The 12,226-nt window shown below is 47.3% G+C and overlaps 1 protein-coding gene and 1 long non-coding RNA gene across 9 annotated transcripts in view; one reads left to right on the top strand and one right to left on the bottom strand.

The window, feature by feature from the left end:
- LOC122464498 overlaps positions 1 to 6,690 on the bottom strand; it is a 32,771-nt gene extending 26,081 nt beyond the window's left edge. Inside the window, exons 1-2 of the long non-coding RNA XR_006288588.1 lie at positions 6,554 to 6,690; positions 2,260 to 2,340 (exon numbers count right to left, since the gene is read on the bottom strand). This is a non-coding gene — a long non-coding RNA (uncharacterized LOC122464498). The remainder of the gene's footprint in view (positions 1 to 2,259; positions 2,341 to 6,553) is intronic.
- TWSG1 (twisted gastrulation BMP signaling modulator 1) overlaps positions 6,414 to 12,226 on the top strand; it is a 44,987-nt gene continuing 39,174 nt past the window's right edge. Inside the window, exons 1-3 of one of the 8 annotated variants that reach the window (XM_037892852.2) lie at positions 6,781 to 6,937; positions 9,671 to 9,737; positions 10,315 to 10,479. In XM_037892852.2, coding sequence (XP_037748780.1) covers positions 10,357 to 10,479 — 123 coding nt within the window. In that variant the 5' untranslated portion in view covers positions 6,781 to 6,937; positions 9,671 to 9,737; positions 10,315 to 10,356. Of the gene's footprint in view, positions 6,938 to 7,071; positions 7,826 to 9,670; positions 9,738 to 10,314; positions 10,480 to 12,226 lie in introns of those variants that run through there. The other 7 variants (XM_043539869.1, XM_037892853.2, XM_043539870.1 and 4 more) reach the window with 7 other exon arrangements.

The raw sequence follows: 12,226 nt of genomic DNA on the forward strand, positions 1-12,226 counted from the left end.
CTCGTCTGGAGATGTTTTGTCCCCTCCTCCCACTTCTCTCTTTTCCACCAAATGGTTAAGAACATAAGAACGGCCATACTGGGTCAGACCAGTGGTCCATCTAGCCCAGTATCCTGTCTTCCAACAGTGGCTGGTGTCAGATGCTTCAGAGGGAGTGAACAGAACAGCGCAATTTACCAAGTGGTCCATCCTGTCACCCAGACCCAGCTTCTGGCAGTCAGAGGTTTAGGAAAACCTAGAGCATGGGGTTGCATCCTGGCTAATAGCCATTGATGGACCAATCCTCTGTGAACATATCTAATTCTTTTTTTAACCCAATTATACTTCTGGCCTTTACAACATCCCCTGGCAATGAGTTCAACAGGCTGACTGTGTGCTGTGTTACAAAGTACTTCCTATTTGTTGGTTTTAAACCTGCTGCTTATTAATTTCATGGGGTGACCCCTGGTTCATGTGTTACATGAAGGGGTAAATAACACTTCTTTGAGTGATGTTCCCTATATGTATTCCATATGTGGGTGCAGATGCACACCATGTGCCTGAGTCCAGAAGTGTTTCTTAGCAGTGTCCGTAGACCTGCATGTGTGTAGTACATCCCCTTGTGCTTGCAGCCAAGAGTATAATAGGTTGTGCAGGTTGATACCTCTCCAATTCCCTCTTACTGCTGCATGGCCTGAGTTGAAACCTCCTGTTCCTTCACACTCTTAATTTTGACTAAGAGAGTGAGTTTCTCCATTCTTGTAGATAGTAGTTGAAGAGCAGATAGTTGAGTTAGTGATAGTTTTTCCCCCATTTGGGAACTGTCCCTGTCCTTCCAGGAGACGATGCTCCGCATTCCAGGATTTAAAACTGTCTTTACTCATTCTCATGAGCAACGAGCACCAGAGATGTCTTTACTGCCTCGGCGAGGCTCACTCCTTCCTGCTTCGACAAGACCTTCCTTTCCCCGAACCTGGGAAGCTCAGGAGCTCCGCCAGTGTAAATTTCTAATGGAGGAAGCAATGAGACCACGTACACACTTGGATCCGGGACCATCAGACCCCCCGTACAGCAGCCATCATCAGTGGTGAGCATCCCTCCAAGCACTTCGCATGCCCCAGATCCAGCAGTACCAATGGTGAAGGACAAGCCCAGACATGAGAGTAAGAAGCACTCTCACAGGCACAAGAGCAGATCCCTGCAGCAGACTGCTCCCATGTGCAGCGTTTCTTCCCCAAGCCAAGCCAGGTCAGCTGAGATGATGCCCGCAGATCTGGCCAGATCCGTGCCCAAGCTTTCCCGAGTGGAAGATTAAAGCTCAGCACAAAGGGATCCGCTGGAACCCTGGTACCTGTGCATTTGGAGTGCTCACTGGCGCACACACTACCCATCCTGTCGCCACTGCCATGCTGCTCAGACAAGACAGCCCAACAGATGCCACCCGGATCCTCTGACATCTCTACAGGCACTCAAAGGACTTCCGGCCGCTCTGAGCCCCTCATTTTGGCAGATGAGCTGATACTCCTGTACCCACCCACTCTGCTCCTCTCCAGATCCCTTTTCACCTAAGAGATCTCCACTCCAGAGGACAAATCTCTTTTACTGCTGCCGGACAGGCTCCTACTAATGCCACACCACAGCCCATCTGTAGTGCTGGTTCCCCTAGTGCTGGAACTGTTCTTGGAGTCTGAGGAGTTTTCAGAGCCGGAACCCTCATTATCCCCAATGTCATGCCACAGTTCTGACTCACGTCCCTGACCACCTTATCCACTGGCATATGATCCAGCAGCGAGGGTCTAGTACTAGTACCTGTGGGGCCCACCGCAACCACCGGCCCCTTCCCCTTGGCTGTACTGGGCACCCTGGGACTCCTACCACCAACGCTACCCACCCTGCCAGGCATCCTATTACAAGTGCCCGGCTCCTCTACCGCCACTGTCTGAGGAAGAGGCAGATGTCCAACTGGTGCCACTTGCTCCGCCAGTCTCCACAGCTGCTTCCTCTTCACTGGATGAGGTGCTTATTCCTTTCTCCCTTTTTCACCAGATGACTACCGGCAATATCATGATTTGCTCCAGAGGGTAGCAGCAGACCTGGGCATCCCATTGGAGGAAGTTTGGGAAAAGCAACACCAGCTCCTGGACATTCTCCAACCTCAGGGGCCCTCAAGGGTGGCACTACCTATTAATGAAGTCATCCTTCACCCCGCATGAGCAGTGTGGCTCACCCCTGCCTTCTGTGTCCCCACACGTTAGCGGACAGGGCGGAGGTATTTTGTACCTGTTAAAAGGGTGGATTTTCTTTTTTGCACGTGGCAGCTGAGCGAGAATGCCAGAAGACTGGGCAGCAAAGTGCATGAACCTGTTGAGGAGGAAAGTATATTCTTCAGCAGTACTACAGTTCTGGATTGCAAACCATCAGGCTCTGCTAGACAAGTATGATTTTAATAACTATGCTAAGCTAGCAGAATTCTGGGACAAACTACCAACAGCAGCAATATTAGGTGCTGGTAGATGAGGGGCACCTGGTTTCCCAAGTGAGTCTCCAGGCGGCTATAGATGTGGCTGGCACATCCTCTCGCTCTCACACGACTGGGGTTGTCATGTGCCAGGACTCATGGCTCCAGACATCTGGCTTCCCAAGGGAGGTCCAAAATACAATCGAGGACCTCCCCTTTGGTGAGTACAAACTGTTTCACAGCAAGACAGACAAGTCCCTTCATTCTTGAAAGACTCCAGGGCCATGCTACAGTTCCTAGGGATATATACCCTGGCCCTGCAACACAGACAACAATGGTAGCAATTCCGTCCATGCCCACATGCGCCCTACACAGCCTACTACTAATGCCAGCAGGAGGCCCCACATAGGTGGCACTGCTCTCAGCAATCTTGCTTCCCTTCCTCTGCCATGACCATCCTCTTTCACCAGCAGCCTCAGTTTTGATGCGATGGTCAAGACCCACGAACCTCCCCCGATGCCACCTGCAGAGCCTCATGTTGTCTTTGGGAGCTGTCTTGGCCTATTTGCCCACAATTTGGACTGTTGGGTACTGGAAATCATCTACCATGGATACTCCATAGAATTTCTCTCATTTCCCCCTCACCCCTGGATACCCGCAGGGGACCCTTCCCTTCAATGCGTTCTCAAACAAGAAGCAGACTCGCTTCTCCTAAAGGGAGCTATAGAGTAGATCCCACCTCCTAACATGGAATGAAACTTCTACTTCCCATACTTCCTCATCCCTAAGAAGGACGGAGGATGCTGCCTCATTCTCGACCTTCAGCTGCTGAACACATTTATCAGAAAATCCAAATTCTGCAGGCGGACGCTGGCATCAATTATCCCATCTCTCCCCCAGGGGGCCTGGCTCACGGTCTTGACATTAAAGATGCCTACTTCCATGTGGACATTCACCTGGCCCAGTGGAAATTTCTATATTTTCAAGGACACACTACTACCAATTCCAGGTTCTCCCTTTTGGCATAGCCATGGCTCCACAAGTCTTCATGAAAGTTTTCGCCACAGTAGCGGCACAAATATGCCACCTCAGCTGTTCGGTATACCCCTATCTAGACCGCTGGCTCCTTGTCACGCTATCCCAACAACTCACCTTTGCCATCCTTGCCCGCTGTACTCTCTTGGGGTCTCTAGGTATTTGCATCAACTTGGAAAAGTCAGTGCTCAGACCTACATAGATGATCCACTTTATTGGAAGCATGGTTCGACTCCATCCATAACAAGGACCTTTCTTCTGGTGGACCAATTTGCAACACTGACTACCATTATTGCAGATCTGCGTTGCAAGCCACGAGCTACGGTCCGCCATTGTCTCTCTGTCCTTGAACATATACACTGCATGCATGTCTGCATATGCACTGCTTCCAGACGTGGCTCCTCTCCATCTACAGAGTCAGCATGGACCATATGGAGGCCAGGGTCCTTATTGCCCGAACAGTGTTCACCTCCCTCACATGATGGACTGATCCTTCCAAGGTCATATTTGGTACCCCCTTCACCCCTCCCACCACACAGACTACCATTACAATGGACGCCTCCCTCATAGGTTGGGGAGCCCATCTAGACGGTCACACAGCCCAGGGGGTGTGAATGCCATGGGAAGCCAGGATGCATATAAACATGCTAGAACTGTGGGAAGTCAGTTTCACATGCCAGGCATTTCTTTCTCTCATCCAGTCCCACCACTACAGCAGTTGTGTACATGAATAAGCAGGGTGGTGCTAAGTCTCCCTCCCTCTGTTCTGAGTCTGTCTCTCTTTGGAACTGGTGCATCAAGCACCAGCTGATGCTCCAAACCATATACCGCCCAGGTACCCAAAATGCCCTAGCCGATGCACTCAGCAGGACACTCTACCTCAACCAAGAGTGGGAGTTACATGATGCCATGCTCCGATACCTCTTCCATAAATGGGGTACCCTGTGGTGGGGCCTCTTTGCCACTTGTGAGAACTGCAAACTGCCCCTTTATTGCTCCAGGGGAGCCTTAAGGGAAGACTCACAGGGTGACTCCCTTTTCCTCCCCTGAACAGGCAACCTCCGCTATGCCTTCCCTCCCCCCTCATTTCCCCTCCTCCCACAAGCATTGCACAAGATCCGCTTGGACTAAGCCATTGTGATACTTGTAGCTCTATTCTGGCCCCGCCAATTCTGGTTCACAGATCTGCACAGACTCTCCATCCACACACCACTCTGCCTCTGAACACTCCCAGATCTCCTCATGCAAGATCGGGACCAAGTCCAACATCCCAAGCTGGGCTATCTTCACCTCACAGCCTAGTATTTGGATGGGGCTAAGGAATAGACAGGGCATGCTCCACCCCAATGTAACACATCTTTAACCAGAGGAGGAGGGCATCCACCAGGGCCTGCTACAGAGCTAAAAGGAGACATTTCACTGCCATCCCCATCCACTGAGAGCTATATCTATACCCATCATCCTCAACAATTTCTCAATCTTGCCCTTAGACTCGTATAGAGCTATCTGGCAGCACTCAGGGTCTCTGTCTCCCCATGGATAGCACCTCTGTGTTTTTACAAACCCTACCACCATCCGTTTCATTAAGGGTTTACTCAGTACTTTCCTGCCAGTACTCAAGCCCACACCCCTGTGGGACCTTAATCTCGTTCTCTCCGCCCTCACAAAGCCACCCTTTGAGCCACTGGCAACATGCTCCCTCTCCCACCTCTCCATGAAGGTGACATTCTTGGAAGCCATTACCTCAGCTGGACAGGTCAGTGAACTGGCGGCCACGATGGCAAACCCCCCTTACACTGGGTTCCACAAGAATAAATTTTCCTTGTGGCTACACCCTAAATTCCTCCCAAAAGTAGTGTTGACGTTCCACCTAAATCAGTGTATCTACCTATCTGTGTTCTGCCCCAAACCACACACCTCCCACGTGGATAGGATCCTACACTCCCTAGACATCCGCGGAGCACAGGCATTCTACCTCCACACGACTCGCTCATTTTGCACATTGCCAAAACTATTTGTGGCAATTGCCAACTGATCCAAGGGCCAAACCCTCTCCTCCCAGTGAATCTCCAAATAGGTCTCCGGGTGGATCCGTGAATGCTACACACAATCCAATATGCCTCCGCCTGAGGGAGCTACAGTGCACTCTATGCAAGTGCAAGCAGCTACATCAGCCTGCCTTGCTGACGTCTCATGGCAGGACATCTGTCATGCAACAGCCTGGCACTCCGTCCACATCTCACAATGCCATCGCACAAGTAGCAGCTACGAACTCTGTTGTGGGCCAAGCTGTACTGCTGATTGCACTTCCTATTGCATCCTCTCATCCACCTCTGCACTGATCACTGCTCGCCAATCAAGCACATATGGAGTACATATAGGGACCATGACTCAAAGAAAAAGAGGAGACTACTTACCTGCAACTGGAGGTTCTGTGAGCTGTGTAGTCCCAATTTGTATTCCAATTCCCACCCTCCATCCCCTCTGCCGTGGACTGGACTGCACAACAGTAAGAGGGACACTGGAGAGGTGTCCACACGCAAGACCTATTACACCCTCAGATTTGAGCATGCACTATGCACATGTGGGTGTACGGCTACTGCGAAGAAACACTTCTGGACTCGGGCATGGTGCGCGTGCGCCCCCACGGGTGGAATACAAACAGGGACCTCACATCTTGAAGAGCCTCCTGTTACAGATAAGTAACCCCCTAGTCACATTCTTCATACCAGTCATGATTTTACAGACTTCTATCCTATCTCCCCCTCCCACCTCTCTTTTTTCAGCTGAGCAGTCTCAGCCTGTTTAATCTCTCCTCAGGCCCAAACTGTTCCACACCCTTAATCCCGGCTCTTGCCCTCCTCTGTACTTTTTCCAGTCCCAGTACAATTCGTTTGAGACGGGGCGACCAGCGCGGCACAGGGCGTTCAAGGTGATTTTCCACCAGGGAGTCAGTCCAGTGTGGAGCTGCTGCCACGTCTGGGCCCCCAGAGGCCCGTCTCCTGCGGAGGTGGACGGTGCCCCGGGGCTGCGCCGCCCAGGGACCCGTTTGGAAAGTCTGGCAACTGTGGCAAAACTCACCCGCGAAATGGCCCCGGTTTGGAGCCGGTGAGGAAGGTGGAGCAGGCCCATCCCCTCCTTGGGGCTCCTTGGATGGGACCAAGGGGGCCCAGGCAGAGCCAGGCACGCGGGGCGGGGGCACCCTCGTTTCCCCCAAGTTAGTGGAGGGGGGGGTGAGCCAGCCCCTCCCCCACGCCAGGCAGAGCGGGGGAGGGTCCTGTCCCTTGACGGTGCCCCTAGGCGGGGCGCTGCCGGGCCCTGAGTGAGCGGCGCGACGCGCGGGCCGCCTCCTCGCTGCGTGCGGCCGAGGCGAAGGAAGCCGCGGGCTGCCGAGCGCGGCCGCTGCCGCCGCCTCTCGAGCCGCCGCTAGGCACAGGGGGGCTGCCCAGCCCACGACGCCCTGGGGTAAGAGACCCGCCGGCGGGGGGGGGGCTGCTGCGAGCCGGGGGGGGGGGGCGCCAGGGGCCGCGCAGAGAGAGGGGCTGCCGGGCTAGGAGATCGGGGGGCTCCGGTGCCGGGAAGGGGGAGCGGAGCGAGGCTCTGGGGTGGGCGTCGCGTCTGCGGCTCTTTTAGAAGCTCCGGCTCGCTCCGCTTTGTAGACAGGCCGGACACCCCCAGGCAGGGGGCGCTAGTCTGCGCTGGGGAGGCCACGGCTGCCTTTTAACGGCGCTTTGGAAACACGCCCGGCCCGGCCCGGCCCGGCCCGGCCCCGAACGCCGCCTGGCACAGGCTCCCGGGAAAGGGTGGGGGTGGGCCGGGGAGTTGCTGCTGTTTCTTGGCTCTGCCTGTGGCTGTGGGTGGTGCGGCTGCCTCCCCCGAACCTCGCCCTGCAGGAGGGGGGGGCGCTGCCGCTGCACCCCCGCCCTGCCTTGAAGTGGTTCCCATCATATGCGGGGTTTACAGGTTGGTGCAGAGGCTCTCCGCATCCCCGCCGTACGCATTGTTCTGGCACCCCTGCCCCAGAGAAGGTTGGGAAACTATCAGAAGCAAACTAAAACGGTTTGGGCTTGTTTTCCCCCTCTGTCGCCAGCCCCGGGAGGCCTGTGCCAGGGCCATCTTTGGTAGGAAAATGGTGACTCGGTTAGAAGGGCAGGGTGTGGGTGAGCTCGGACTGTTCTCCGTGGAGTATTAAGTCAATTCAAAGTGTTTTGTGAGCAGTTAGCACATGAGTTCGTAGAAAAATGTTTAGGGGGAAATGGTTGAATTGCAAAAAAAAACAAAAAACCCTCCAACCTTTTATGCATATTTCATGTTGTTCGGGAGATCAAGTTCAAGTTGGCGTCAGATATATTTGTGAGTAGTTTCTGTACAGTCATTCACTTGAAAACTACCTAGCCACCCAGGACAAAATGGATCTCTGAGGAACAGAGACCTCAGTCTTATTTCTGTGTATGGAACCAAATGATATGAAATACGGACCACCACCCCTTCAGCCACTTCAAGGGGCAAGATCAACATAGATAGTGAAGGGGAGCGCTCTGCCATACCAGGGCCCTAGTGACCTTATATTATGTAGCACTTAGGCTCTCTGGTCATGGACCAGGTCCCGATTGTGCTAGGTGCTGTACAAACACAGAACAAAAAGAGGTTGTCCCAAAGAGATTACAGTTCAACTACCTTGCTCCTCATTTCTCCACATCATTCCTACCAATCACGTGTTGATCCAGACCCATGGAAAGAGAGTGATCTACTCCTTTGCTGCCGTAGCAGCCTCTTGGACAGCAGTACCAGGTGTTTGTGCAGGGAAAGGGAGTTAATCGCCAGTACTCATGGTGGACCTTTCAGGGGTATTTTTCTCCCCTGTGTCATGGTTCTTTTGTTTAGATTAGAAAAAATGGACATTTCGGATGAACTTAGCTAACTCAATCACCTGAAATCAATCTAAAGGTGTTGACCACTTTTCATTGTGTAGATACAAGGTGAGTAACTAGTGTTAGTTAAGCCAGACTTAAAATTGACCTTCCAAATCAAGCTTTAGTGTGCAGTTTAGGACGTGAGTAACTGGGAATGAGCCAACTGAATTATGAAAGGTTAAACAAGAGGGATAGGTAGTAGGCAGAAACTGAATATAGGTAAGGAATGAAGACAGCCAGTGAGAAAGGTTTGAGGGCAAGCAGGGAATGGGGTGTAGTGAAAATGTAGATTGAAAGGGTAAGTGGCAACTAAGAATAAGCAGTGAAGCATGGAAATTGTTAGCCGCTCACCCCACAACACACATCTGTATTAAATTATTAATATAACTCCATTGCAGTGTATTCATATTAGTGACATCTAGCCAGTTGTGTATTCAGAAGCCCTTTGATATACAGTGACTAAATCCAGATTGATGGCATTGAAACAATTTGGTGCTGTGTTAAAACATATCTTTATTCACTAATCTATCAGAGCTTCTCCTTTATAAAATAAGTACTTGTTTACTTACCATATGTTTATTTTAGTTCCTGCCGTTTTTGATTAAGATATTTATTGTTAAATCAGGATTATAATTTATGATAGAACATCAAGCTTTATGTATGTTTGATTAACTACTAAACAGTGAAAGTAAATGGCTCTTGATTGTGTGAAAGATCCTCTGTTCTTTGTATGTGCCCCTGGATTGAATTGGGGAACCCCCCCCCAAAACTCTGATTGGATACAAATAATACTTTTTCATTTAAAAAATAACTATTAATTTTAAATGATATTCTGTATTTAAATAATTTTTATTTACATATTGGTATTTATTTAATTTCTTCCCATTTTATAGTGTTAAATTGCTCAAGTGGATATGTTGTACTTGTTTTTTAATGAGTTTCCTAACTGCTAGTAGAATTTTAGTTTACATAGAATTTTTTTTTCTACTACAAGGTTCATATATGCTGAACAAGACAAATCTAGGGCCTCATTAACATCCTTACCATAAGAACAATACAAGCTCATTCTAAGTTCCTTGGGACAGGGACTTTTTATTATGTATTTGTACAGTGCCTACCAGAATGGGGTCCTGGTTTATAATTGGGGTCCATAAACTATTTTAATAACATAAATAATGAAGTCAAACACCTTGTATTTGCAACCATATCATCTACCGATATACTGAACTTCCAGAAGTGAAGGAAGCTGAAATTCTTTGACCAAGCTATATTCCTCCAATTTTAGGTGCATGTGTCTCATTGACTTCAGTCACTTATGTGCTTTTGAAAAATCCCACCTTCAAGTGTTTAAGGTACAGGTTTAGGAGCCTAACTTTAGGCTCCTTTTTTTTTTTGAAATATTGGCATGTGTGTATTGTTAATATATTGAAAGTCTAAACATCTTATTGTTAACACTGAAGCGGTTTTGTTTTGAAGTGATAAAGATTTCATGCCACTAAGAAGTTTTTGATAAAAAAACAATTTTAGCTCTTGATGCTACGTACACCTGTGTACATACTTTAAGTGTATTTGTGTGAGTAAAGTAACACAGCTGCTTTGGGGGTTTGCAGGATCAGGCCCTTAATTTTAATTTTAATACTTTAAAAAACATTTTTTTTTGCATACAGCAGATTTACAACATTTAAATAAGATTCCCTAATCAGTAGTGGCAATTAAGAAAACCCACACATTTATACTTTAATTTGTTATAAAGTTTAATGTTGCAATAGCATAACTTCACACTGATTTCACAATTTTCAACTTGATTTAAATCACTCCACCTTGCCAAACCCTTAAAGTTGGTTTAAAGGAATTACATGAGAAAAACAAAAAGGATTTGGCTTCTACTCCAACAAATACAGTATTTTCAGTTGCTTTTTCTTATTTCAGTGCTGATTGGAGGTTCCAGAAATTGACTGCCTGCAGGAAATCATGAGGTCACAGTACGTCACAGTGCCTATAGTAACTATCCTGCTGTTCTTATTATGGATTCCACCATCAATGGGCTGCAATAAGGCTCTCTGTGCTAGCGATGTCAGTAAATGTCTGATACAGGTATTTCCTTTCTTTACCCTAAAGACTTAAAAACAAATTCTGAAACTATGTCTTTCAAATAGATTCAGCGATTTAAATAAACAATATTCAATGATACTGAAATATGCTGAAATAAAAAACAAACTTTATTTTGCTTAGCTGCTTATTAGTACTTTGAACGGCAGCTGAATCCTCATTCTCTTTATAAGCAATTATATTTCTGACATATTTTCTCTATTTTTATTGCTAAGAATGGTTTCATTAAAACATTAATTCCAAATTTAAACACTAACACAAAACAAGAGTTCATTTGACTCCTGTACGTTATAAAGCCGATGAAGGTGGATTCCTTTGTTTGTGACAGAAGAGGGAGGGGATGTGGTTTGTATTTTTTCTGAAATCTGTACTACTAACAAAAGATTCTAATTTCATCTGGGTTATAACAGGTACCAGTCACGCTTTTAATAATCCTAGTAGCAAAGAAGAGAACTACAGAAAACCTACATCTGAATTAAGTTTGCTTCTTTAAATTAGGATGCTTTCAGTGTTTTCCATGAGGCTCCTAAAGCTCTTTAAAACTGTCTCATGTAGACATGGAAACTTCTTCGGGTTCCTAGATGTATAAGGAAATCTTTAAATTTTGCTTTGTGACAGCTGTAGAAATAAATATGGCAGCTGGAAATGATGGCCAAGAATTCTTAATGTGCACCTCAGCTCAGGATGATGTACTAGCATCAGAAATTGCAGGCAGTGGAGCACAATGCTTTTTCTACAATTAACCTCAGGTTTTAGATGAATGAAGTTAGGAAATGAGGGAGAGGAAAGAGAAAATGTCACATCTGCAATGTATTTTGTCTGTTTACTTAAAGTATGCTATAGTCTTAAAAGTGACTAAAAACAACATTAAGAGTTTCCAACTTTGTTTCATTGACTTCCATATAAAATTTACACAGTTTACAAATAAAAACCATTGCCAAACATGCATGTTCGCCCTGGGATCTGAAAACCAAACTGGTTTTTTTGGCTCCTGCATTGCTTCTATTACTGTAAGTTGCTGCATCTGGAAACTAGTTAATAATTCTGTGGATAATGGATGAGCTAGAAAAGTGCTAACAGGAGTGGGGTTTGGTTTTGTTTAAAGTAAAAAATGTACTTTTGGAAGTAGAGCTACCAGATGGGACTCAATGTCTACAGAGAGCTGATGTGTTGTAAGAATCATTTTTATTGTCTCATTTCTGAGTAAAACTGCACTTGAAACCTCTTTAAAAGGAGTATACCAATTATAATTTTAAAATGTACAGTGCATTTGAAATCTAGTTACTGTAAAGTTCTCTAACAACTTATTTGTTTTGGGAATAATTGGTAGGATAAACAGTTTAAAATGCCTACTTAGTAAATATCCGGATACTCAGAGGCATTGAGCACTTATGCCTCTTACTGATGGTGATTGGAATTGCAGGTGCTTAGCATCCCTGCAAATAGAACCATAAAATTGGAAGAACTTCAGTTTCAAAGACTTGTGACTTAGAGAACCATAGCAAATGCTTATATGCATTGTCTTGAATTGACACTGTCATCTACTGAGATAGATCTCATTTTTAAAAGTTTACATTTCATAGTTTGTAATACCTTCTTAGGCCTTATGCAAATTGGGGATATGCGTGAGTTACAGCGATTGGTGTAGGTATGTTCTCCAGCCCAGAGAGGCCTAGTTGCTGTTTGCACTAGTGGAGGTTAACCCTGCTTGAAACAGGGTTAAGCTCCCCCT

Source organism: Chelonia mydas, chromosome 2 (genome assembly GCF_015237465.2).
Source record: "Chelonia mydas isolate rCheMyd1 chromosome 2, rCheMyd1.pri.v2, whole genome shotgun sequence".
Classification (NCBI taxonomy): domain Eukaryota; kingdom Metazoa; phylum Chordata; order Testudines; family Cheloniidae; genus Chelonia; species Chelonia mydas.